The 23,022-nt window shown below is 44.7% G+C and overlaps 1 protein-coding gene across 2 annotated transcripts in view; it reads left to right on the top strand.

Annotated features, from left to right (window-relative positions):
- Positions 1-23,022, top strand: part of PRDM11 (PR/SET domain 11) — a 48,593-nt gene that overhangs the window by 4,549 nt on the left and 21,022 nt on the right. For both annotated transcript variants that reach the window (XM_081834300.1, XM_081834301.1), the window contains exons 2-5: positions 14,353-14,450; positions 15,546-15,649; positions 18,365-18,627; positions 19,624-19,691. In XM_081834300.1, coding sequence (XP_081690426.1) covers positions 14,356-14,450; positions 15,546-15,649; positions 18,365-18,627; positions 19,624-19,691 — 530 coding nt within the window. In that variant the 5' untranslated portion in view covers positions 14,353-14,355. The remainder of the gene's footprint in view (positions 1-14,352; positions 14,451-15,545; positions 15,650-18,364; positions 18,628-19,623; positions 19,692-23,022) is intronic.

Genomic DNA, 23,022 nt, shown 5'->3' with positions numbered 1-23,022 from the left:
CAGATGTGTCTTTAACTTAGGGCTGGGTGATATCTGTTTTTCATCATGATATACTACCAGCTAAACACCACTATATACCGATATATCATGATGTCTGAAATAAAAATGGAGCTACCGTGTGTTAGAGGCATTGGGTAGTTTCACAGTTTCCCCCACATTGTGATTTTTGCATGATTCACAATATATTGCCAGGTCAAAAATTATGAAACTGATATCATGATATGGACTTCAAACCAGTTTAGGACAATATATTACCCAGCCCTAACACACATCTTGGTTTGTGATATATTGTCAGGTCAAATCAATATAACAATATGGACTTCAAAACTGTTTTGGATGCCCAGGCCTATTAACCATTCTAGACCACTTTAGAACAGAAAAAGAAACTGACTGAGCAAGGCAGGTGTACTTGTTTGCTAAACTGCAGGTCTGAGATAGGTATGAGGTAAGAAGGCAATGCAGGCAATTTCTGAAAAGATGTAGAGCAGGTCTGAACTGGAAAACACTAGCATAGTGATAGCTTTAATGTATTACACTCAACATGCAGTACTTACCTATAAAATAAATATACAAGAGAGCTGCCATCTGGCCAGTTTTAAACCAGTCTGACTGCTTTTCTTGGCATTTTAAACATATGCTTAAGAGACCCCCCCCCCCATTACAAGAGAAGAGAATGGTGGCAAGATCTGATAATTATAAATTACTGCATTGGCTGTTTTGAAGCATTTTTATGAAATTGACAGACAAAACAGTAAATTTGACCATCTCCTTTAGCTTCAGATGTGACACCTTTCTTTGAACAGAGTTATAACAACTTGCTGGTGTTAAGCATAAATCGTTTTGCTAGTAGTAGGTTAATATACACACAACTCTGTATACCAGAGATAGCATGCAGTTTCTGGTGCAGAGTCCTGTATTGTAATGAAAAGTGTGGAAAACGTGCTACTACAATACATCCAGTGATTGCTATTACAGCTGTATCCCACTGTTCCTCCAAGGAGCTCCAAGTGGTGTGTGTAGTTGTTAGAACTAATTTAAACTTTTGAATTCTCACATGTAATCCATTTTTTTTTTTAATCCAGTGGCATTTCAAATGCATTTGGGACCTCAGAACTTGTGGAAAACTTACGTTGAAATAGGAAGTGCAATGAGAAAAATCCGGGGGCAAGGTTTTTCAATTCCACAGGAAAAAAGCATTGTTAATGTTTTTCCCAAGCAATAAAAAACATGATGTGTAAGAAGGGCCTCTGAAAGTGCTCAGTATGGGAAGGCCTCAGGGCATGGTCTGAAGGGGCTTGATGGTGGCCCCTGTGTGGAAGCCAACTGTCAGGATCAAAGTTGCCTGCAAATGCATGCATGAATAGCCATAAACATATTCTCTATTTGGAATATGTTTTTGTAAAGTCACCCATACAGTGGTACCTTGGGTTAAGTACTTAATTCATTCCGGAGGTCCGTTCTTAACCTGAAACTGTTCTTAACCTGAAGCACCACTTTAGCTAATGGGGCCTCCCGCTGCTGCCACGCTGCCGGAGCACAATTTCTGTTCTCATCCTGAAGCAGAGTTCTTAACCCGAGGTACTATTTCTGGGTTAGCGGAGTCTGTAACCTGAAGCATCTGTAACCTGAAGCGTCTGTAACCCGAGGTACCACTGTACTTTTTAGTACTGTCATTTATCTGATTGATTTAATCACTTGTATTTTGCATCAAAGGCAGCCCTGGGGTTTCTTGATGGTTTGGGACTGACCAGTCCCAGCAATCTGCATGGTAGATTGCTAACGTGGGAACTCTGTGTTCACGACCATTTGAGTTCCATGAAATAAGTGTGGGATATAAATGAGAACACAGCAAGATGTAGAATGCTTCAAAAGTAATTGGGGGAGTATAGCAGGAGACTTAGATCCTTGTTTCTCCACCCTGTTCCAGGCTGTTCCAGGCTCTTATACACGGAAAAATGCTGTATTTTGTTTTGCATGAATGATGCTAAGGCAACAAGTTGAGGGATATTCTGAAAAACAGTATATCCATATAAGATCTAAACCAAATACTGCAAAAAGGCATCAATATTATTTTGACTGGAAGTTTTGCACCAAGCCTCAAGGCCCATGTAATCATGGTTGCAGAATTAACCTAGTCTTCTTTATCCTGCTGTCTCCATAGCACTTCAGCTTATTGAACAGCTATGAATAGCTTGGATTCTCAGAAACCCAGGACCTGAGTAAGACAGGACTTCTGTAAGTTTAAAACCAGCAGCTTCAGTTAAACTTAGAAATTTATGATCAGCACTGATTCCCTGTTGAGTGCATGGCAAGACTTTAGGTAGAGTGCCCAGTTAAGCAAGCAAGAAGCTTAGACAAAGCACTTGCAACTGGATTAACACCTGTAGCTGCAAAAGCTGCCCATCTCAGTCAGATGAGCCAGGCAGAAGAATGCTGCAAGAAGACTGACAAAGCTTTCTGAAGACACCAATGTTCTATTAGTGCTACATGCCACCCCAGAAGATTCCAGGGGTACCAGGCGCACTTACCAAGGTCTCTGTTTCCTTCTAGAAAAATGAGGCACAGCAGAGACTATGATGTCTTTATGACATGTGATTTATTTACACATATATACAACCTGAAGCCTAGCATTCCCCCCATTCCAGAGGCTCTCCCTTGCTCTTCCTATAGATGCACATGGCAGGCTTGGCTTTAAAAGCAGAGAAATCAGCCATGCTCTGTGTCTCTTTGTTACAGCCCATCACAGTTTGCTCACATGGTGTCCTTGCTAGCTACCAGCAACATACAAACAAATATAAGCAACTGTGAGGTTTGGTTCATCAGTTGATTGCTGTGGTCTGTGATAACAGAAATATGACCCATGAGCTGGAATTAATTAACTTGCGTAACTTAGTCTGCAAAGTTACCCCACCTTTTTATTGACGCACTTGCTCATGTCGACCAATGTTATTTTTACAAGCCTGGTATTAATACTTTTGGGATTGGTGCACATCACTTTCATGTTCTTGGCACTGGCAAAGGCTTAAGAGAAAAGCAGAAAAGAAAACAACATTTGTTCACTCACTTTAAGGGTCATATAGAGCTGCACATGGAAATCTAGAACAGAAATGTGTTGGGCACCAAGCTATCTATTTCCATCAGGCTCCCCCACCGTCATTGCTGGTTGGTTCCTCATTGGAGACTGACTAACCTTTAAACCTTTTTTATAGTAGCTGGAAGAGTTGATGAAATTGGGAGTTCTTATGCTGGGGAGCACCTCACTCCCCAAAGAGAGGTGCCTCCTCACACCGCCCCCCCAGGGGCTTGGGAAGAGGATGCCCCATCCTTGTGAGGCCAGCACCTTCCTCACCTTAGGAGGCAGCATTGGCAGCAGTGAGTGCCGCCGGGCCTGCATTACTGAAAGGCTCCTCTTTGGCGCTGGGCACTCAGCTCCCAGGCAGGCCTTGCATACAGCAAGCACAAGAAAGACCAGTGTACTGCCTGCCTGCCCAACCTCCTGTTTTCCCATCCATTCCCAACAGCAAGGGCTGTGGGGCTGGGCTCTTTTGCCCTCTTGCTTGCTTACTCCGAGGCTGCCTTAGCTCCTGGCAAATCAGCACGCCCTGGCCAGCCCCAGAGGCACCATTCACCTGGGGAGCTTGTAGCCAGGGCTGCTGCAACAAACAGCTGTGCAAGCCTTTGGGAGGCAGAGACATGAGAGGGCATCAGAGGAAGGGAGGGAGGGAAGGAAGGAAGGAAGGAAGGAAGGAAGGAAGGAAGGAAGGAAGGAAAGAGGGATGGAGGCCAGTGTTGCCCACGGCACCCCTGACCATCATTCAAGGCACCCCAAGGTGCCATGACACACTGGTTGAAAACTACACCAAGGGTTTGAGACTCATCGGCTAACCTCACCTGGTTTACCTCTCTCTGACACCTCCAAGGCCTAGTGGTGGTAAGGAAAAATGGTGGTGAGCAAAAATGATTCAACACCCTTTAGGTTCCAGCAGCAATTTACTCTTTTTTGTTGAGTAATATTTAGGTCTTGAGGTATGTACTGTAATAAATTTATTTATGACAGCCCAAACAGGAATATGATACCAAAAAGAATAATTAACAAAAATTCGACAAGTTGCAGGAATGTAGACATCAGTGTTTTAAATGAGCTTGAGAGAGGAGGACATAACTGTTTGGCAGGCCTTTCCAGAAAATATACATTTATAGATACTGTAACGGGAAAGACTTTGTTCCTGTATTGGGTCAAATGGCAGGGTTTAAATTGAATAAGTTAAAAACTAAGGTATTAGAGAAAAACTTAACAGATATTGAGAAAGAGAAGTTTCAGAATGAGACAGGTTTAACTGTGGTTAAGAGTGTAAAATATTTGGGGATCAACATGACAGCTAAAAAAAATATGAACTTATTTAAAGATAACTATGAGAAATGTTGGAAACAAGTGAAAAAAGACTTAGAAATTTGGTCAAACTTGAAGCTTTCCTTGTCTGGTCGAATAGCAGTTATAAAGATGAATGTATTGCCTAGAATGTTGTTTCTGTTTCAAACTTTGCAAATTGTGGACAAGATGGACTGTTTCAAGGGTTGGCAGCAAGACATTTCTAAATTTATCTGGCAGGGCAAAAAACCCAGGATAAAATTTAAGATTTTAACTGATGCAAAGGAAAGAGGGGGATTTGCCCTGCCGGATTTGAAACTTTATTATGAATCAGCAGCTTTCTGCTGGTTAAAGGACTGGCTGCTTCTCGAGAATACAGACATTTTGGATTTGGAAGGATTTAACAATTTCTTTGGGTGGCATGCATATTTGTGGTATGACAAGGTTAAGGCGCATAAAGGTTTTAAAAACCATATTGTCAGAAAAGCATTATATAATGTCTGGATTAAATACAAAGACTTGCTGGAGAATAAAACTCCAAGGTGGCTGTCACCAATGGAGGCAAAAGCTTTGAAAAAACTTAATATGGAGGCTAAATGGCCAAAATATTGTGAAATTTTAGAACAGGAGGGTGATAAGTGGAAATTGCAGAGTTTTGAGAATCTAAAAGAGAAAGTGCGAGATTGGCTTCATTATTATCAAATATTGGAGGTCTATAAGTTGGACAGGAAAATTGGCTTTCAGGTGGAAAAATCAAAACTGGAAACAGAGTTGCTAGAATCCAATACTAAGAATTTGTCAAAAATGTATAACTTGCTGTTGAAGTGGAATACACAGGATGAAACAGTTAAATCAGCTATGATTAAGTGGGCTCAAGATATTGGTCATAACATTATGTTCGCTGACTGGGAAAGGTTGTGGACCACCGGTATGAAATTCACGGCATGTAATGCCTTGAGAGAGAATATTATGAAAATGATCTATAGGTGGTACATGACCCCAGTCAAGCTTGCAAAAATTTATCACCTGCCTGACAATAAGTGCTGGAAATGTAAAGAAAATGAAGGTACATTCTTTCACCTCTGGTGGACATGCCCAAGGATTAAGGCTTTCTGGGAAATGATATATAATGAAATGAAAAAGGTATTTAAATATACCTTCCTGAAGAAACCAGAGGCCTTTCTACTGGGTATGGTAAGCCACGTGGTGCTAAAGAAGGACAGAACTTTTTTTATGTATGCTACTACAGCAGCAAGGATTCTCATCGCAAAGTATTGGAAGACACCAGATCTACCCACTCTGGAAGAATGGCAGATGAAGATGACAGAATACATGGGATTGGCAGAGATGACTGGCAGAATCCGAGATCAGGACAAAGAGACAGTGGAAGAAGATTGGAAGAAGTTTAAAGACTATCTTAATAAACATTACAAAATTAATGAAGGCTAAAAATATATGGGTTTAAAAATTAGTGGTTTGCAGGGGCATTGATTAAGGAAAAAGAATAGAATTAATAAAAACTATGGGAAATGTGGGAATGGATTTGCTGACAAGATAAATGAGATTAGAATACAGAAGGGGGAGGTGTGAGGAGGTCGGCGAAATTAGGTTTAGAAAATATGGCTTGAACTTATACTTGTTTTTGATTTGTTTGTTTATTTGTTTATGTCTTTATTGTTTTTTGTGTTTATATGTGTTTATTCAAAACCTTAATAAATATCATTTTTTTAAAAAAAGACTTTGTTCCTGTATTAGACCATACCTTCAGTGTTACATAAACTATTCTGTTAAGTTCTCGGTAAACTAAATGTATGGCTTACCTTTTTAAAAGGTGTTTTTTCTTTGCATAGCTATTTTTGGAATATAGTTTACCTTTGCTTCAGTTCAATGAAGGGTTATTTTGAATACATTTCATGCAATCTCTCCTCTAAAATCTGGCACCAGATTCAGGGTTTTCTGATAAGACCAGAATTGGCAGTGGCGGAGGCATTGGGGAGCAAGGTGGAGGAAGAGGGCTTGGCTTTTTAAAATGGAAACCTTGTGTGTGGCTGTATTCAGTGTTCTCACTAGTTTCGAAATGTCCTTTGGAAGAGTTTCAAGAGCCTTTTCTACCTTGAATTGTTTGTGCCAAAGCTTGTATCCGCAAGAAGCGTTGCTCTTTGGAATGGAAGATGCCAGAGGAGACCCCTCCCTCCAGAAGCTATTGCATGCACAGAATGCTTCTTTTTCTTTATATCGCTATTTCCTTCCACTGCTGCCGCATTGCATTTCATGCATCTAGCATGAATTCCTTAGTTATTTTTCTTTTTAAAAATGTTTCATAGAATCATAGCATTCTGGATTTGGAAGGGACCCTGAGGATCATCTAGTCCAACCTGCTGCAATGCAGGAATATGCTGCTGTTCAAACCTTCAATCTTGGCATTATCAGTGCCACACTCTAACCAACTGAGCTGCCAATGGTGAATTTTATTATTTCAGGTGGCAAGTGAATACATATTTGCATGTCTTGATATTGGGTTGCCTTGGAGCATTCAAATAAACTGCTGTCCACAGGACTTAGGGGTAGTTCTTGTGGGTTGGATGTCATACTCATCTGCAACAAATCCTGAGCCCTGTGAATAATGGGTGCTGGACACTCCAGACAGGCAAATATTGTTGTCTGAAGTAATTAACCATAACATGAAGACAGACGTGCTTTTGGTGGTAGGGTGAAAAGAGAAAAGCCTCTTATGACCTCCCTACAGAGCAGTATTTATCATCTTTTCAGTCTGTGTGAGAGTCCTAGAGGCCAGAAGGCCTCTACTGGGCTGGAAAGGTGACATGGCTAGCATGTGTTTCTGCAAACAATTGATGTATTCCTGGCTGCTACTGGAAATCATTCCAAGATTGATTCAAGTTGCTGAGTGTCATAGGAGGGGGACCCAGATGCTTTACAAAAAGGTAGGTGTGTGTGTGTGTGTGTGTGTGTGTGTGTAGATATATATGGCTGACTTTCCCAGGATCTGCCCTTTTCTTGGAGAATCTGTACAAGCTCCTCACTTGTACATTTACTATTTGCTGCATTTTCTTCCCACTCTTGCTCCAAGGTGCTCTGGGCATTGTGCATGGTTGTCCTCCCTGCTTTCCTACATCAAAGGGTTGCTGTGTATCTCTTTTATGAGATACAGAGAGGAATGTAGGAGCTGCCTTATACCGAATCTGGTCCAGAATGGCAGCAGCTGTCCCAAGATTTCCAAGAGAAGTCTTTTCCAGCCCTACCTTATTTTAGTTTCTTTATTTTTTCAGTTTGAAAAACTACTTATAGCACACATCTGCATATAACCCCACCCCCTAAGAAACACCCATTGCATATACAAAGTAAAGGATACAGCCAGACATTAAGGAAGGTTATCCAGCGGGTTAGAGTTGCTTATAGCAGTGAAGGTCTCCTACTCTCCATCTTAACAGGGTGTCCCAGAGTGAGCCATGGGTAGCTGGTGGCAATTGTCCTTTCTGGTATACTGAATAAGAATGTACCATGCGATTTCAAAATCAAATTTGGTCTCTGTGTTCCTGAATGCTGTAAGATGGCAGAGTTTGAACCTTGAATCTTTTGCACACAAAACTGGGTTCTTACTATTGACCTGTGGACCTTCTTCAAGGTCACCCAGTAAGCTACATGTCTTAGTGGGATTTTGAACTTGGGTTTCCCAAGTGCCTGTGACATGAAGGAGTTGCTGAGAGTTTTGTTAAACAGTACCTTTTTCTGCTTTTTTGTAAAAACAGAGGAATGATAGGTATAATTTTCAGAGCTGCTTTGTCTTCATATGTGTGCACTTCAGTTAAATTCTTGCCGTATGGAAAGGAACAAGCAAGAAGAAAAATAGCACTCAAGAATTCAGCATGGGAATCTGACTGACTTAATTTTATTTTTGGCCAATTTGATGCTAGAAGGAATTTAGACTGGGGAATGTGGGTCAAAATGACCCTGTGCTGGTGCAAGCTGTCCAAAGGAAGCTGTCCAAAAGAAGCTCCAACCATGTAGATTTACCAGCTCTAAAAAAACATCAGTTATACTATGAGATCTTTATCTACTAATGACTTAACCAAAAAAGCACAATGGAGGGAAGGGAGGCAAATATTTTACCTTTGGTGTTTTATAGAAAAGAGTTCTTGGCTTCCTTCATTTTAAAAATAGGAGATGTTTCTATACTGCAATGGTGTTAGAAATCCAGTATTATTAAGCATGTGAGGCCCTTTTTTGACATTAGCAGGCAAGAGCTGCCGCACTGTGGCTCCTTTGAGAAGGCAACTCGGTAGTGTTAGAACCTGAAGGCTGCAGTTGCAGGGGACAAATCCACATTGCTGCACCATTTCATGCTGGTGTTTGCATTCATAGAAACAGGATGGAGCTACAACCGTAACTTTCAATGACTGTGGCCTTCCAGTATTACCTAGCGGCACGGGAAAGGGCCATACTCCTGTGTCACCCATGCTGCTCAAGGTAATCTCAAAAGTACCTGAACAAAAGATGAAACTGATGCCAATGTGTTATTGCATTGTGCTTACTCCATTCCCATCCTGATGTCATTGTATTGAGGGTAAAACTTCAAATTGGAAGTAGACTGATATGTAAGAACAAGCTGAATTGGCAGATATTTTATATCTTTTAAGGGCAGACCAACAAGGCAGAGTTCATAGCTGTTTTCAGCATGGCGTATTTAATGTGCATATTGTAGTAAGTCCCTGTCTCTCTGCAAAGTTGCCTTTTCAGAAGTGAAGCAAGCATATGTGTTCAACTCTTCAAGTGATGCTTGCATGTGTTTGTATTTTCAAAATAAAACATCGTGAGTTACCAAAAGTTGTGTTTCTTTGTACCTCCCTGCCGAGTCGCTGATATATAAGAGCACATGAGGGACAGGGTTTTTTAATACATTTATAGGCTGTTTTCAAAGGATTTTTTATCTTGTCTCAGCATAAAGCTATGCAGGCAACTACAATATTTAAAAATAGATGACAATTGAAAAACCTCATTTGAAACTCGCAAGATGACAGCAGAATTAAAATGTCCATTAAGATGCCACTGGCCTGGGGCGGGGCCTGGGGCGGGGCCTGAAGCCTCATAAAGGACTGCTGGACTCTGCTGCCCGGGAGGACTCTCCTGCGTGTGAGTGTCTGAGGGCCCTGCTCCTTCCTGCCACTCACCATCTGGCCTGGGGCGGGGCCTGAAGCCTCATAAAGGACTGCTGGACTCTGCTGCCCGGGAGGACTCTCCTGCGTGTGAGTCTCTGAGGGCCCTGCTCCTTCCTGCCACTCACCATCTGGCCTGGGGCGGGGCCTGAAGCCTCATAAAGGACTGCTGGACTCTGCTGCCCGGGAGGACTCTCCTGCGTGTGAGTGTCTGAGGGCCCTGCTCCTTCCTGCCACTCACCATCTGGCCTGGGGCGGGGCCTGAAGCCTCATAAAGGACTGCTGGACTCTGCTGCCCGGGAGGACTCTCCTGCGTGTGAGTCTCTGAGGGCCCTGCTCCTTCCTGCCACTCACCATCTGGCCTGGGGCGGGGCCTGAAGCCTCATAAAGGACTGCTGGACTCTGCTGCCCGGGAGGACTCTCCTGTGTGAGTGTCTGAGGGCCCTGCTCCTTCCTGCCACTCACCATCTGGCCTGGGGCGGGGCCTGAAGCCTCATAAAGGACTGCTGGACTCTGCTGCCCGGGAGGACTCTCCTGCGTGTGAGTGTCTGAGGGCCCTGCTCCTTCCTGCCACTCACCATCTGGCCTGGGGCGGGGCCTGAAGCCTCATAAAGGACTGCTGGACTCTGCTGCCCGGGAGGACTCTCCTGTATGTGAGTGTCTAAGGGTCCTGCTCCTTCCTGCCACTCACCATCTGGCCTGGGGCAGGGCCTGACGGGCCTCACTAGAACAGTTGCTGTTACTGCCGGAGGGGTGCAGAGTGCTTTTAAAATGTTTTAAAATTTTTATTTTGAATTTTTTGTATGTGGTGGGGAGGGGTTGCGGTGGATGTTTATTGGGCCTGGGAATTTGTTTGATTTTATGTTTTTGTAATTTTTGTAATTTTTATTGTTTTTTGTTTATATTGTCTTATTTGTGGTTTTTTTTTTTTTTTGTTTTTGTTTGTTTGTTTGTTTCTTAAAGGGGTTATTTTGTTCTTAAGGGGAGGGGTCAGGGCTGCCGGGGAATGGGCCCCAGCCCACAAAATGGCTGGGATATGCTTCACAGGGGGGAATGCACTGGGACAACCGATCTCAGTGATCACGGGTAGGAGGAGGAGTTACGCTAAGACCAGACCATGTCATTACAGAGGAGGCAGGTTTAGTCATTGTCTGAGGACTATCCCTCCCTCTGGGTCTGGTCCTGACCGGATGAATACTAGAATCAGCAAGGGATACCCACATGACCTGAAAGTGTTGCTGTGCAATGCCAGGTCAATGATTCATAAGACCACTGCCATCCATGACTTGATCATGGATGGAGGACTTGACCTGGCATGTGTGACAGAGACTTGGTTGGATGAAGCAGATGGGCCTGTCCTTGCCGCTGCTTGCCCACCAGGTTTCTCTTACGCACAGCAACCCAGGTCATGTGGGCGGGGCGGGGGGGTTGCAGTGATTTTTAGGAAGTCATTAGTTTGCACCAGGCGTCCTATTGGGAAGACCCAGTTTTCTGAGTGCATGTTCTGGAAGTTGGGCAATAGGGGCAGTACAGGATTCCTTTTGGTGTACCGACCTCCCCGCTGCACCAAGGATTCCCTGCCCGAGCTGCTTCAGGTCGTGGCGGATGTTCTCCTGGAGACACCTAGCTTGGTCGTCCTAGGGGATTTTAACATCCATGCCGACACGACCTTACAAGGGGCCGCTCGGGACTTCGTGGAAAGCATGGCCTCCATGGGGCTGTCCCTGAATAAGTCTGGCCCAACCCATAGCCGCGGACATGCCTTGGACCTGGTGTTTACCTCTACGGATGTTGGTGATCTGACACTAAGTAAAAGCGAAATGAAAGAAGTGCCATGGTCAGATCACTTCCTGGTGCAACTGGACTTCTCCGCGACCCATCCCCTCTGCAGGGAGGTGGGACCGATTCGGATGGTCCGCCCCCGCCACTTAATGGATCCAAATGGTTTCCAGAGAGTGGTTGGGGATGCTTTATCCCATGTTGATGGCCTTTCAGCCGATTCCCTGGTGGCCCGCTGGAATGTGGAGTTAACCAGGGCTATTGACTGTTTGGCTCCGAAGCGCCCTCTCCGATTGCATGAAGCCCGGAGAGCCCCGTGGTTTTCCACGGATCTGAGGGCAATGAAACAATCGTTGAGACGGCTAGAGCGCCGGTGGCGGATAACTCATTCTGAATCTGACCGGACACGGGTTAGAGCTCAACGTCGAGCCTACCAAGTGGCGATAGCGACGGCAAAGAAGACTTTCTTCACCGCCTCTATTGCATCTGCAGAAAACAGCAGCAGGAGACTCTTTCAGGTGGTTCGCAATTTAGCGGAACCACCTGTAACATCGGGGCCCAGTACGGGCCACATGTTCTCCTGCAATGATTTTGCAAATTTTTTTGCAGATAAAATCGCTCAGATTCGGGAAGAAGTAGACTCCACCGTGGGAGCAGGGCCGGGGCGGGAGAGTGCTAGAGTCCTGTCTGGTCAAGTTGTGTGGGATCAATTTCAATCTGTTACCTCCGAGGATGTGGACAGGCTGCTTGGACGAGTGAAGCCAACCACCTGTCTCCTGGATCCTTGCCCATCCTGGCTTATAAAAGCTAGCCGGGAAGGACTGGGCGATGGGCTTCGTGGGGTGGTGAATGCTTCCCTCCGTGAGGGAGCCTTCCCAGACCCGCTGAAAGAGGCGGTTATTAAACCGCTTCTTAAAAAACCATCTTTAGATGCGGCCACGATGGCCAATTATCGCCCAGTCTCAAACCTCCCATTCTTGGGCAAGGTGATTGAGCGAGTGGTTGCTGAACAACTCCAGGCACGCCTGGAAGAAGCGGACCATTTGGATCCCTTCCAGTCGGGATTCAGGCCTCATCATGGGACTGAAACTGCCTTGGTCGCACTGGTTGATGATCTCCGGCGGGCTAGGGACAAAGGTGAGAGCTGTTTCCTAGTTCTGCTGGATCTCTCAGCGGCGTTTGATACCATCGACCATGACATCCTTCTGGACCGTCTTGAGGGGCTGGGAGCTGGGGGCACTGTCATACAGTGGTTCCGCTCCTTCCTCCTGGGCCGTGTTCAGAAAGTGGTGGTGGGGGATGAGTGTTCAGACCCCTGGCCGCTCACTTGTGGGGTGCCTCAGGGTTCTGTCCTCTCCCCCATGCTTTTCAACATCTACATGCAGCCGCTGGGAGGGATCATCAGGAGGTTTGGGCTGGGTGTTCATCAGTATGCAGATGATACCCAGCTCTACCTCTCTTTTAAATCAGAACCAGTGAAGGCGGTAAAGGTCCTGTGTGAGTGTCTGGAAGCGGTTGGAGGATGGATGGCGGCTAACAGATTGAGGTTGAATCCTGACAAGACAGAAGTACTGTTTTTGGGGGACAGGAGGCGGGCAGGTGTGGAGGATTCCCTGGTCCTGAATGGGGTAACTGTGCCCCTGAAGGACCAGGTGCGCAGCCTGGGAGTCATTTTGGACTCACAGCTGTCCATGGAGGCACAGGTCAAATCTGTATCCAGGGCAGCTGTTTACCAGCTCCATCTGGTACGTAGGCTGAGACCCTATCTGCCTGCAGACTGTCTCGCCAGAGTGGTACATGCTCTGGTTATCTCCCGCTTGGACTACTGCAATGCGCTCTACGTGGGGCTACCTTTGAAGGTGACCCGGAAACTACAACTAATACAGAATGCGGCAGCTAGACTGGTGACTGGGAGCGGCCGCCGAGACCATATAACACCGGTCTTGAAAGACCTACATTGGCTCCCAGTACGTTTCCGAGCACAATTCAAAGTGTTGGTGCTGACCTTTAAAGCCCTAAATGGCCTCGGTCCAGTATATCTGAAGGAGCGTCTCCTCCCCCATCGTTCTGCCCGGACACTGAGGTCCAGCTCCGAGGGCCTTCTGGCGGTTCCCTCACTGCGAGAGGCCAAGTTGCAGGGAACCAGGCAGAGGGCCTTCTCGGTGGTGGCGCCCGCCCTGTGGAATGCCCTCCCATCGAATGTCAAGGCGATGGACAACTACCTGACATTCAGAAGACATCTGAAGGCAGCCCTGTTCAGGGAAGTTTTTAATATGTGACATTTTAGTGTATTTTTTATCTCTGTTGGAAGCCGCCCAGAGTGGCTGGGGAAACCCAGCCAGATGGGCGGGGTACAAATAATAAATTATTATTATTATTATTATTATTATTAAAGCCAAGGCAGAGGTCAAATCACCCATTATGAGCAAAGATGCTGATGATGCTGATGATAATGATAATAGTTATATTATTTATACCCTGCCCACCTGGCTGGATTGCCCCAACCACCATAAAACATCAAACATTAAAAACCTCCAGAGACAGGGCTAAAAGTTGTATAGTTATTTATCTCCTTGACATCTGATGGGAGGGCGTTTCTGCCTTTGCCATGTGGCTAAAAACTGAGATTAGGTGCAAGTTGAGTTGGGGGAAATATTTCACCGTCAGGGAGATGCCACTGACAAATCCCAGATGACAATCATTCCACTTGAAGTAGACCCATTGAAATCAATAGTCTTAGGTCTGCTGTGAGTAGGATTAACATTGGATATCACACTATCTCTGGTCAACATTGCCTCTCCTCTGAAGTTGATGACACCTGGAATAGAGTCTCGGAGGAAGATCTTAGAAAAGGTTCATATGAACCTTTCATATGTCCTCAGGCCATGGAACAGGAGTGCCTGGGAAACTGTTTGGGAACTCAGTTGAAATATCCAGTGCCGCCCTGAGAAGGGCAACCCTGAAAGGGGACCTAGAAATCTGGAAAGTGAACAGAACTATTTACCCTTCTGTCCATCTTTGAATTTCTTACAGAACATGAGTGAAAAACTGAACGATTGTTTGGGGGAAATGGTAACTATCAAGACGGAACCCTGCTCTCCATGCCAGGAAGATGAATATGGGCAACTCTGGTAAGGAGATTTCAAGCCAACTCTGTGGAAACCCCTTTCCAAATTGATATGCTTGCTAAGGAGCACCTGTGCATCTTCCATGGGCTGTGTGCCTGCTAAAAACATTTTATTTAGAATATTGATGCATGTTTTAATCTGTTTTTTGTTCTTTGAATTTTTAAAATTGTTATTTATTTATTGTTGATTTAAAAAAAACAAACAAAAAAAACATATAGACTGCTCTGAGGTGGTTTGGGGTTGTTGTTGTTGTTTTACTATCAAGAGGTGCATAGATTTTATAAAATAAATAAATAATGGGCCATTACCCCAAAACACAAAAGTCCCTTGTACCTGTGCATCATGGTTTTTGCCCCAGGAGAAATGTCAAACTTCCTAGGAACACAGTTTTAAAAACACTACGCCTACATGATTCATGTTTCACCTATAAGTAAGAGCGTTTTAATATGTTTGCATTGTGATTAGAGCTGACAGCACAGCTAAATTCCTGCATTGCAGGGGGTTGGACTAGATGACCCGTGTGGTCCATTTCCAACTCTACAGTTCTATGCTTCTATGATCTAGGACTGTGCAACCAGTGGATCCCAGGGCAACACAGCTTTCTGGATCACCATTTGAGCAGTCACATCCTTATCGCTCTGCTTAAGACTGTAGGAGCATGGTGTAGTACTGTAATTCACAATAAGCACATGCTTACAAATTGAAACTTCTGTTTTTAATATCATCATGATATTTTAATGCTTGTAGCTTATCACCCTCAATGTTTTTTCTTTGCCATAAAAGCCAGCATTTACTCATTGTGTTTACTCCCCCACCCCGCCCCCCCAAAAGTGCTTGCTGTAGTGATTGTTACTAATACATGATTTGGTGGTGTGCTCAATAGAAGCCTGGGAAAGCCAGTATATTTCAGAAGCACTACATCTGTTGAGTAAAGTAATACAGAAAACAATAGAGAGGCATTAATTATGGAGAGTCCGAAAGCTGATGTTTATTTTTTGTCTGGATGTTGCTAAGAAATACACTTGCTCTCTTAAACATTTTTTCTCAACCCCTTCCCAAATGTATCTCACACTTGTGTTCTCTTCCTTTCTCATCAAGTTCTGGAAAGGTTGACTCCCAGTCCGTGAACGTAGAGCATAAAAAACTGAAAGGAAAGCAAGATTTGATCATGTCCAAGAGTTTTCAGCAAGTAGATTTCTGGTGTAAGTATCTCACTGGTGAACAAAATGAATTGTTGTATCATTTCCCCCCTTAAGCCTTCAGAAGGGGGAGAAAGTTGTCTGTTGCAACCCCACCTGCTGAGTCGGAAGAGCTAAGAGAGCCCTTCTTTTTCAGTGCTCCTTGTGTACTGGAGACAGTTTTCAGCATATGCAGGCATGTGCCGTGATTCAGACTGGTCCTTGGCATCAGCTGACATGTAAATAAGGCTAGCGGTCAGAGGTTCCAGAATGGAGATTGAGCAGAACCATTGATAGGCAGACACACCGGCATAGATTCAGATACCAGAGAAAAGAATCCCGCCTCCTCCTCAGATCTTATTTATTTATTTCAAATTAAATTTCTATCCCACATTTCCTCCCAAAGAGGTATAGGATGGCAAACAACCGGGCAGCAGAACAATACCGTTTTGTTTCATATAGAAGATTTGTGTTACACAGCAGAGAAATGCCTCCTGTCCTCTGCTCCATGTAACACTAGCCAACATGAATAGAAATATGCTCTTAATCTTTCTAGGGAACAGCAGAGCCCAACCGTGAAGGAGCTAAATATACTTTATCAGGAGGGACATAACTCAATAATGTAGCTAGCTTTTATTTTAATTTGCAGAAGAGCTCTATTCTTGGTCCTGTTCCCAACATCACAGTTTCTCGGGGGATGTCATGGTGGATCCTTGGCAGGGATGCTGCGAAACTTTGGTTACTTGTTATTTTTGCTTTTGCTTTCAATGTGTACATTTCCAGTGCCTGAAATCTGTAGTCCATTCTGGCTGAATAATGAAAAGCAAGAGGGTTTATTCACCCTGCCAGAGAATTATTTACTAGTCTTAATTTCACAGACTCATATATTTGGAGGGGATCTTATTGTGGTCCAGCTCCCTGCTTGATGCAGGAAATCCAGAGCAAATGGCTGCAAATGCAGCAAGGGAGAGCTCACCCCTGTCCCAGGCAATTGGTCCCATTGTTAAACTGCTCTTACTATTAAGAAATCACCATCCCCTTCACTTAACCCATTTCTCTGAAATTATACCTCTCCCTCCCCGCTCATCATTCGTACTCTGACTTTTATGCTTAGAGGAAGTGAGGTGACATTGGCTTGGTTGCTGGTCAGTTTGGCTGACTATGGGACGCGGGTGGCGCTGTGGGTTAAACCACAGAGCCTAGGACTTGCCGATCAGAAGGTCGGCGGTTCAAATCCCCGTGACGAGGTGAGCTCCTGTTGCTCAGTCCCTGCTCCTGCCAACCTAGCAGTTCAAAAGCACGTCAAAGTGCAAGTAGATAAATAGGTACCGCCCCGTCGGGAAGGTAAACGGTGTTTCCGTGCACTGCTCTGGTTCGCCAGAAGCGGCTTAGTCATCCTGGCCACATGACCTGGAAGCTATACGCTGGCCCCCTCGGCCATTAAAGCGAGATGAGTGCCGCAACCCCAGAGTCAGCCATGACTGGACCTAATGGTCAGGGGTACCTTTAGCTTTACCTTGGCTGACTATATTTTGCCCACCTACATCTGGGAGGAGAAGCATAACGAATCCTCTCAAAGGGAAATAAATTCCCCCTTTAACAGACGGTGTCCATTTCACCCTAGATTTCGTCTCTCTAATTGTGGCAACCATTGAAAAATTACCCCCGGGGAAATTCTAACGGTATTGAAAGCCAGAGACTTGGGGCCAAGGGTTACCATACCCTCTGCCATCTCCCCTGCTCACCGGCATGGATTTCTGAGCAGTTGCAGGATTGTGTTAAGTCGGCTGTGGGCCTCTACACTACGATGAACTGCAATGCAGGAAGTTTTAAAGGAAATGTTACCTAGGAAGTGGTTATGTGTATCTGCTCCTGGAAAGGAAAGGCTATGGGGAATGCATTACCTCATCCAGCAAGCAGCAAGTGCCACGTTTTACAAAGTCTTCTGGCGCCAGGGGCCCCTGCAGGCAGCCACAGATGAAGGTGTGCTCCCCTCTCTCTGCCCCAATTCTTGGTAAGGAGAGCTGATGCAGCTCAGCCTCACAGCGGTGTCTCTCTGGTGTTGGCTACAGCTGGAGGCCCAAGCAGATGAATTTGGTCTGGATTACAGAGGTCAATTTATGGGCAAAAATGATAAATGCTGCTTTGCAACAGTGGGTGGATTAGAAGATGCCTTATTATTTTCCCCTGCATGATTCTGTGAATTAGGCCTTCTAGGAAAGCCTTTTCAGTGGTACCTTGGTTTTCGAACAGAATGCGTTCCGGGAGTCCATTTGACCGTTTGAAAACCAAAGCGCAGCTTCCAATTGGCCACAGAAGCCGCACTGGACATTTGGCTTCTGAAAATCATTCGAAAACTGGAACACTCACTTCCAGGTTTCGATCGTTTGGGAGCCGATTTGTTTGGGAGCCAAGGTGTTCGGCTTCCAAGGTATGGCTGTACTTTTCTATGTTAACATCAAGGCTGAGCTAAAATTACTTTGCCAGCTGTCAAGGACAGGGACAGTCAGGGACTGCGCACTCGGCTCTTCCCAAGGCTCTGGACAGCATAGGTTCTTCAAGGCTGGGAACTGCTTTCACAAAGCAGTCTGCGAAACTTCCCAAAGCTTAGAATTTTGATGAGAAGTTCTACCTTGCCAACAAGTTTGATGTGACCATCAGAACCTACGAAAAATAGTTGCATCTCTTTGACAGTATTCCATGGCCCAGAGTAAAATCTTCTTTCCTCTTGCCCTACAGTCTGTGAGTCCTGCCAGGAGTATTTTGTGGATGAATGTCCAAACCATGGCCCGCCCGTCTTCGTCTCGGATGCTCCAGTCCCCATTGGCATCCCTGACCGAGCTGCTATGACTGTTCCACCTGGCATGGAAGTGGTGAAAGAGCCCAGTGGAGAGCGGGATGTGCGCTGTGTGAACGAAGTTATCCCAAAAGGTCGTATTTTTGGACCGTATGAAGGGAAGCTCTCCAGTCAGGACAAATCTGCAGGATTCTTCTCTTGGCTGGTAAGTATCTCAGTGGTGTGGCTGTGGAGGAGCTATTGAGTTCAGTTCTTCAAAACTTGAGTTAAGAAAATATGCTCCCATGGCTCAATCACAAAAGGAGCACTTCCTGCTTGCAGCCAGGCTTAAAGTGCAGTCTAGAATGGAATACAGCTGTACCTTGCTTTTCACAACTTACTGTATTTTTCGCTCCATAAGGTGCACCTGACCATAGGGCACACCTAGTTTTCAGAGGGGGAAATCAAGGGAAAAAATATTATTCCGCCCCCCCAGCTCAGGGAGCAGCCTGTCCGCCGCTCTTTGGGGCTGGGGGGGGGACCCAGTAAACCCCCCCCCCCAGCCCCAAAGAGCAGCTCAGGGAGATCTTCCCGAATGTCGCAAACCCAGAACAAATTCCTTCCAGTAGCACCTTAAAGACCAACTAAGTCAGTTCTTGGTATGAGCTTTCGTGTGCATGCACACTTCTTCAGTATCTGAAGAAGTGTGCATGCACACGAAAGCTCATACCAAGAACTGACTTAGTTGGTCTTTAAGGTGCTACTGGAAGGAATTTGTTTTGTTTTGACTATGGCAGACCAACACGGCTACCTATCTGTAACGCAAACCCAGAAGTAACTGTTCTGGTTTGCAAACTATTTTTGGAAGCCGAATGTCCAACAGGGCTTCTGACTGGCTACAGGAGCTTCCTGCAGCCAATCAGAAGCCGCGATTTGGTTTTCGAACGTTTTGGAAGTTGGAACAGACTTCCGGAACAGATTCCATTCGACTTCCAAGGTACGACTGTACTAGAAGTCTAGAGCAAGATTTTTACTGTTGAAGCATGAGTCCCTTGGAAGCAAACAGTTCTTCTGTAGACTGTCTCCCAGTTCTCTCCCAAGCTAAATGGTAATACTGCCCAAGAGATAACTTAGAATTGAGATGCTTAGAATTGAAGGTCAATTGCTACGTATCTTTCTTCTCGTTGTGTATCCTCCTCCCTCACCTTTCCTCTCTCTCCAGATTGTTGATAAGAACAACCGCTACAAATCCATAGATGGGACCGATGAGACTACGTCAAACTGGATGAGGTGAGTCTAGTTCTTGTCTGTTTCACCTCCTACTTCCTCCCGTGGGATTTAAGCCCTAGGGGAGGAAGGCTGCATGTTACTTACATTCTTTGTGGTTAGTGCTTTGGAAATGACTGCTGCCTGCCTGAAGCTTTTGCTTTCTGATTTTATCACTCCGCATTCTGGCAAGAGACACACATTTCCGTTTTCTGATCTGCTTCGGCATTTGAGCCGTCAGGCTACATTTGCAGCAAAGAGAAGAACTTGGATCAACATTGACTCCTCCCAAAGTGGCTCATTGCTTCTTTATTATTCTTTATTATTTGCTTTTCAATGTTTTTAACAAAAACTGTTGGTTTCCGGGGGTTGTTGGCAAATCAAGAAAAAGGAAATTCTCCCTAAGCCATCTTGTTTGGACTTGCTTATTTATTTAAATTTGTTGTCTTCTTCGTTGGTTATAAAGGCACGATTGGAGAAATAGAATTCATTAGTGTGTTTGGTACATCTGCAAAGCTAGGAACACCCACAATACAGTGGTACCTCGGGTTAAGTACTTAATTCGTTCCGGAGGTCCGTACTTAACCTGAAACTTTTCTTAACCTGAAGCACCACTTTAGCTAATGGGGCCTCCCACTGCCGCTACGCCGCCAGAGCACGATTTCTGTTCTCATCCTGAAGCAAAGTTCTTAACCTGAAGCACTATTTCTGGGTTAGCGGAGTCTGTAACCTGAAGCGTATGTAACCTGAAGCGTATGTAACCCGAGGTACCACTGTATTTTTTTTTCTTATTGCCTGTCACTGATAGTTGTGATCTGTTTGTTCCTATTGCATTTTAAATTCCTTTTCCACTCTGCTCATGGAGCACAGAACAGGTTAACCTATTTTAAGGTGTTCCTGCTTTCTCATTCCCTAAAGGACAGCTTTTGAGAGAGACAGGTGTGTGTGTGTGTGTTTATGTTTGTCTGTGCTACTTACAAACTTGGCTCTATAGCAACAGAACTTAAAACACTTTGAAGACACTAATAATGGTGTTGAATTTTCCTTTCTTTTTAAATCCATGCATATATTGTGTTTTCCCCTTCTATACGTTGGTTAGTTTGCGACTTAATTGTGTTATAGGTGAATCTAAATGAGGCCAAAGAATTATTAACCTAGCTGCGCAAAGCAGTCCAGCTGGGAATTTAACAGGTTGATTATATACTTGCGGAAAAGAAAAGGGCAAGCCATTTAGATGTTATATGAGCATTACAAACAGTAGCCATAACACAGTGCTGCAGTGTGGAGTGTTTTTGTCCTACCCAGCCTTACCTTTTTCTGGGTAACTCCATTCCATTTTCCCCTACTTTTCTACACCCCTCCCGCCAAAATAGACACTCTTGTCCTCATTGTGGCCTCATTGTGTCCATCATATTCTGTCCTCTTTGTGCCTCTTGGGCAGCTGGTTGGCCACTGGACTAGATGGGTCTTTGTTGATCTTATGCTCTCATTTATGCCCACACCCAGTCTCCCAACATCAAGTGCCATGTGATTCTTATTGGGTGCTTATAGTGCATCACTGTGACATCCGGGGATCACAGAACTGCAGAGCTGGAAGGGACATCTAGTCCAACTCCCTGCAATGCAGGAAATTGCAACAAATAAAATTATTATTAATAGTAGTAACAGAAGTATAATGCCCTGTAGATCTCAGGGTGGTTCATAACATAAAATTACAATATAAAAGAACTTGGACAGGTGAGCAGCCCTACCCACATGTCAAATATGACCTGCAAGGGGTAGGGGTAATAAGGATTTGGCTCGCTGACCACATCAGGTTCCCCACCCCTGCTATAGGTGGTGAATTGCTTGCAGAATTCATAATCTATAGCAGCAGCTCTCTAGTCAGCAGCTCTTCCAGCCCTACCTGGAGATTGAACCGTGGTCCTTGCTCTACCATTGAGCTATTACTCTACCCCATTCCAAAGATTATTTTTGTACATTGTGGTTTTATGTGCTGCTGTTGTAAAACTTGTTCCCTGTTCTCCTTGAAAGCTTTTTAAAATTATTATTATTTTTTTTAAAAAAAAGGCCTACCCAACAAACATTTACGCTAATGGTTCCTGGCCATGAATACTGCCAGCTAATTAGGTGTTGCTTCCTGTTTTGATTGTCCTGTAATTTGCTCCTGGTGGATCTCTTGCTCTTAAACTTAAAAAGAAAAGAACAGATGGTTGGATGGATGGAACTCTAAATAGGGCAGTTAAGCCGATAAGAAGCTGTCTTGTACATTTTCTAAGGGAATTCCTTTATCCTAGTGTTCTGCTCATTCAATTTGCAGATGACACAGAAAGGAAAGCTGTAAAACACTCAAGGATAGTAGAGTGTATTGATGAAGCAGAGAAGTGAAGAGCATTTATTAGAGTTGATTTTTCAGCTGAAAAAGATGTCATAACGCTAATACCCTTCGGCAGCTTCAGGTGGCAGGCCTAGGTGTTGGACGGTCGAGGTGACCATGTCCTCTAGAAGACAGGAGAAGTCAGGGCGCCACCTACACCTTGCTTCAAAAATCAGCCTGGTATTTTAAAATCCATATGTGCAAACTCATTTAAGTGTCATACACATCAGTGTTGTCTGAGCTTCGCTACTGAGCGTGAAGGCACTTTGACCCACCTTCTTAGCTTGCTGCCCTGTCACTTTCGTGCTCTCAGATGTTCTCCTGTTGTAGCTGGCTGTACTTTCCTCTCTTTCCTTTTGGGGATGCTTCTACCACCAAAGATATGGAAGGAGAGATTGGACATACAGAAAGTGGAATCTCCACTGAGACGGGAGAGAGGGCGCTCATATTCTCCGCAGCTGAGCAGCTCTGATTGAGGGTGGAGAAGTGCAGTGTGCTTCTTTTGCACTAGCAAAGGTGAACAAGAAGGCCACCCACTGCCTTTCAGCATCAGACCAGGTTGCAGTATTTTAGTGATCACCGCACGGAGCTCCACCATTTGAGATGGTTCTCTTCCTAAGAATTGCTCAGATACGAGACAGTGGTGGCTAATCGTGTATCTTTCTGTTGTTTATTTTTGCTGCTATATTTTAGCTTGGTAATTTGTATTTAAACGATTGGATTGTTGCTGCTTTTATGTTTGTAAGCTGCTTTAAGCAACTCGTTTTGCAGGAAGTGGGGAGAAGGGTATACAGAATTTTAAAAATAAATAGAACAGTTATTTTATGGCTTGCACTGTGCAAGGGTGATCCAGAGTGCTGAAACCATAAAATAAGTGGAAAAGATAGCTCTGACATAACATACAGGGCCCTTTTAAAAACAGAAGCTAACAGGGCCGGGTGCCCCCTGCCCTCCCCATGATTTCTGTTGCGGTTCAGA

The sequence above is a fragment of the Podarcis erhardii genome (assembly GCF_964252035.2).
Source record: "Podarcis erhardii genome assembly, chromosome: 1".
Classification (NCBI taxonomy): domain Eukaryota; kingdom Metazoa; phylum Chordata; class Lepidosauria; order Squamata; family Lacertidae; genus Podarcis; species Podarcis erhardii.
This window is presented reverse-complemented; position numbering and strand designations above follow the sequence as displayed.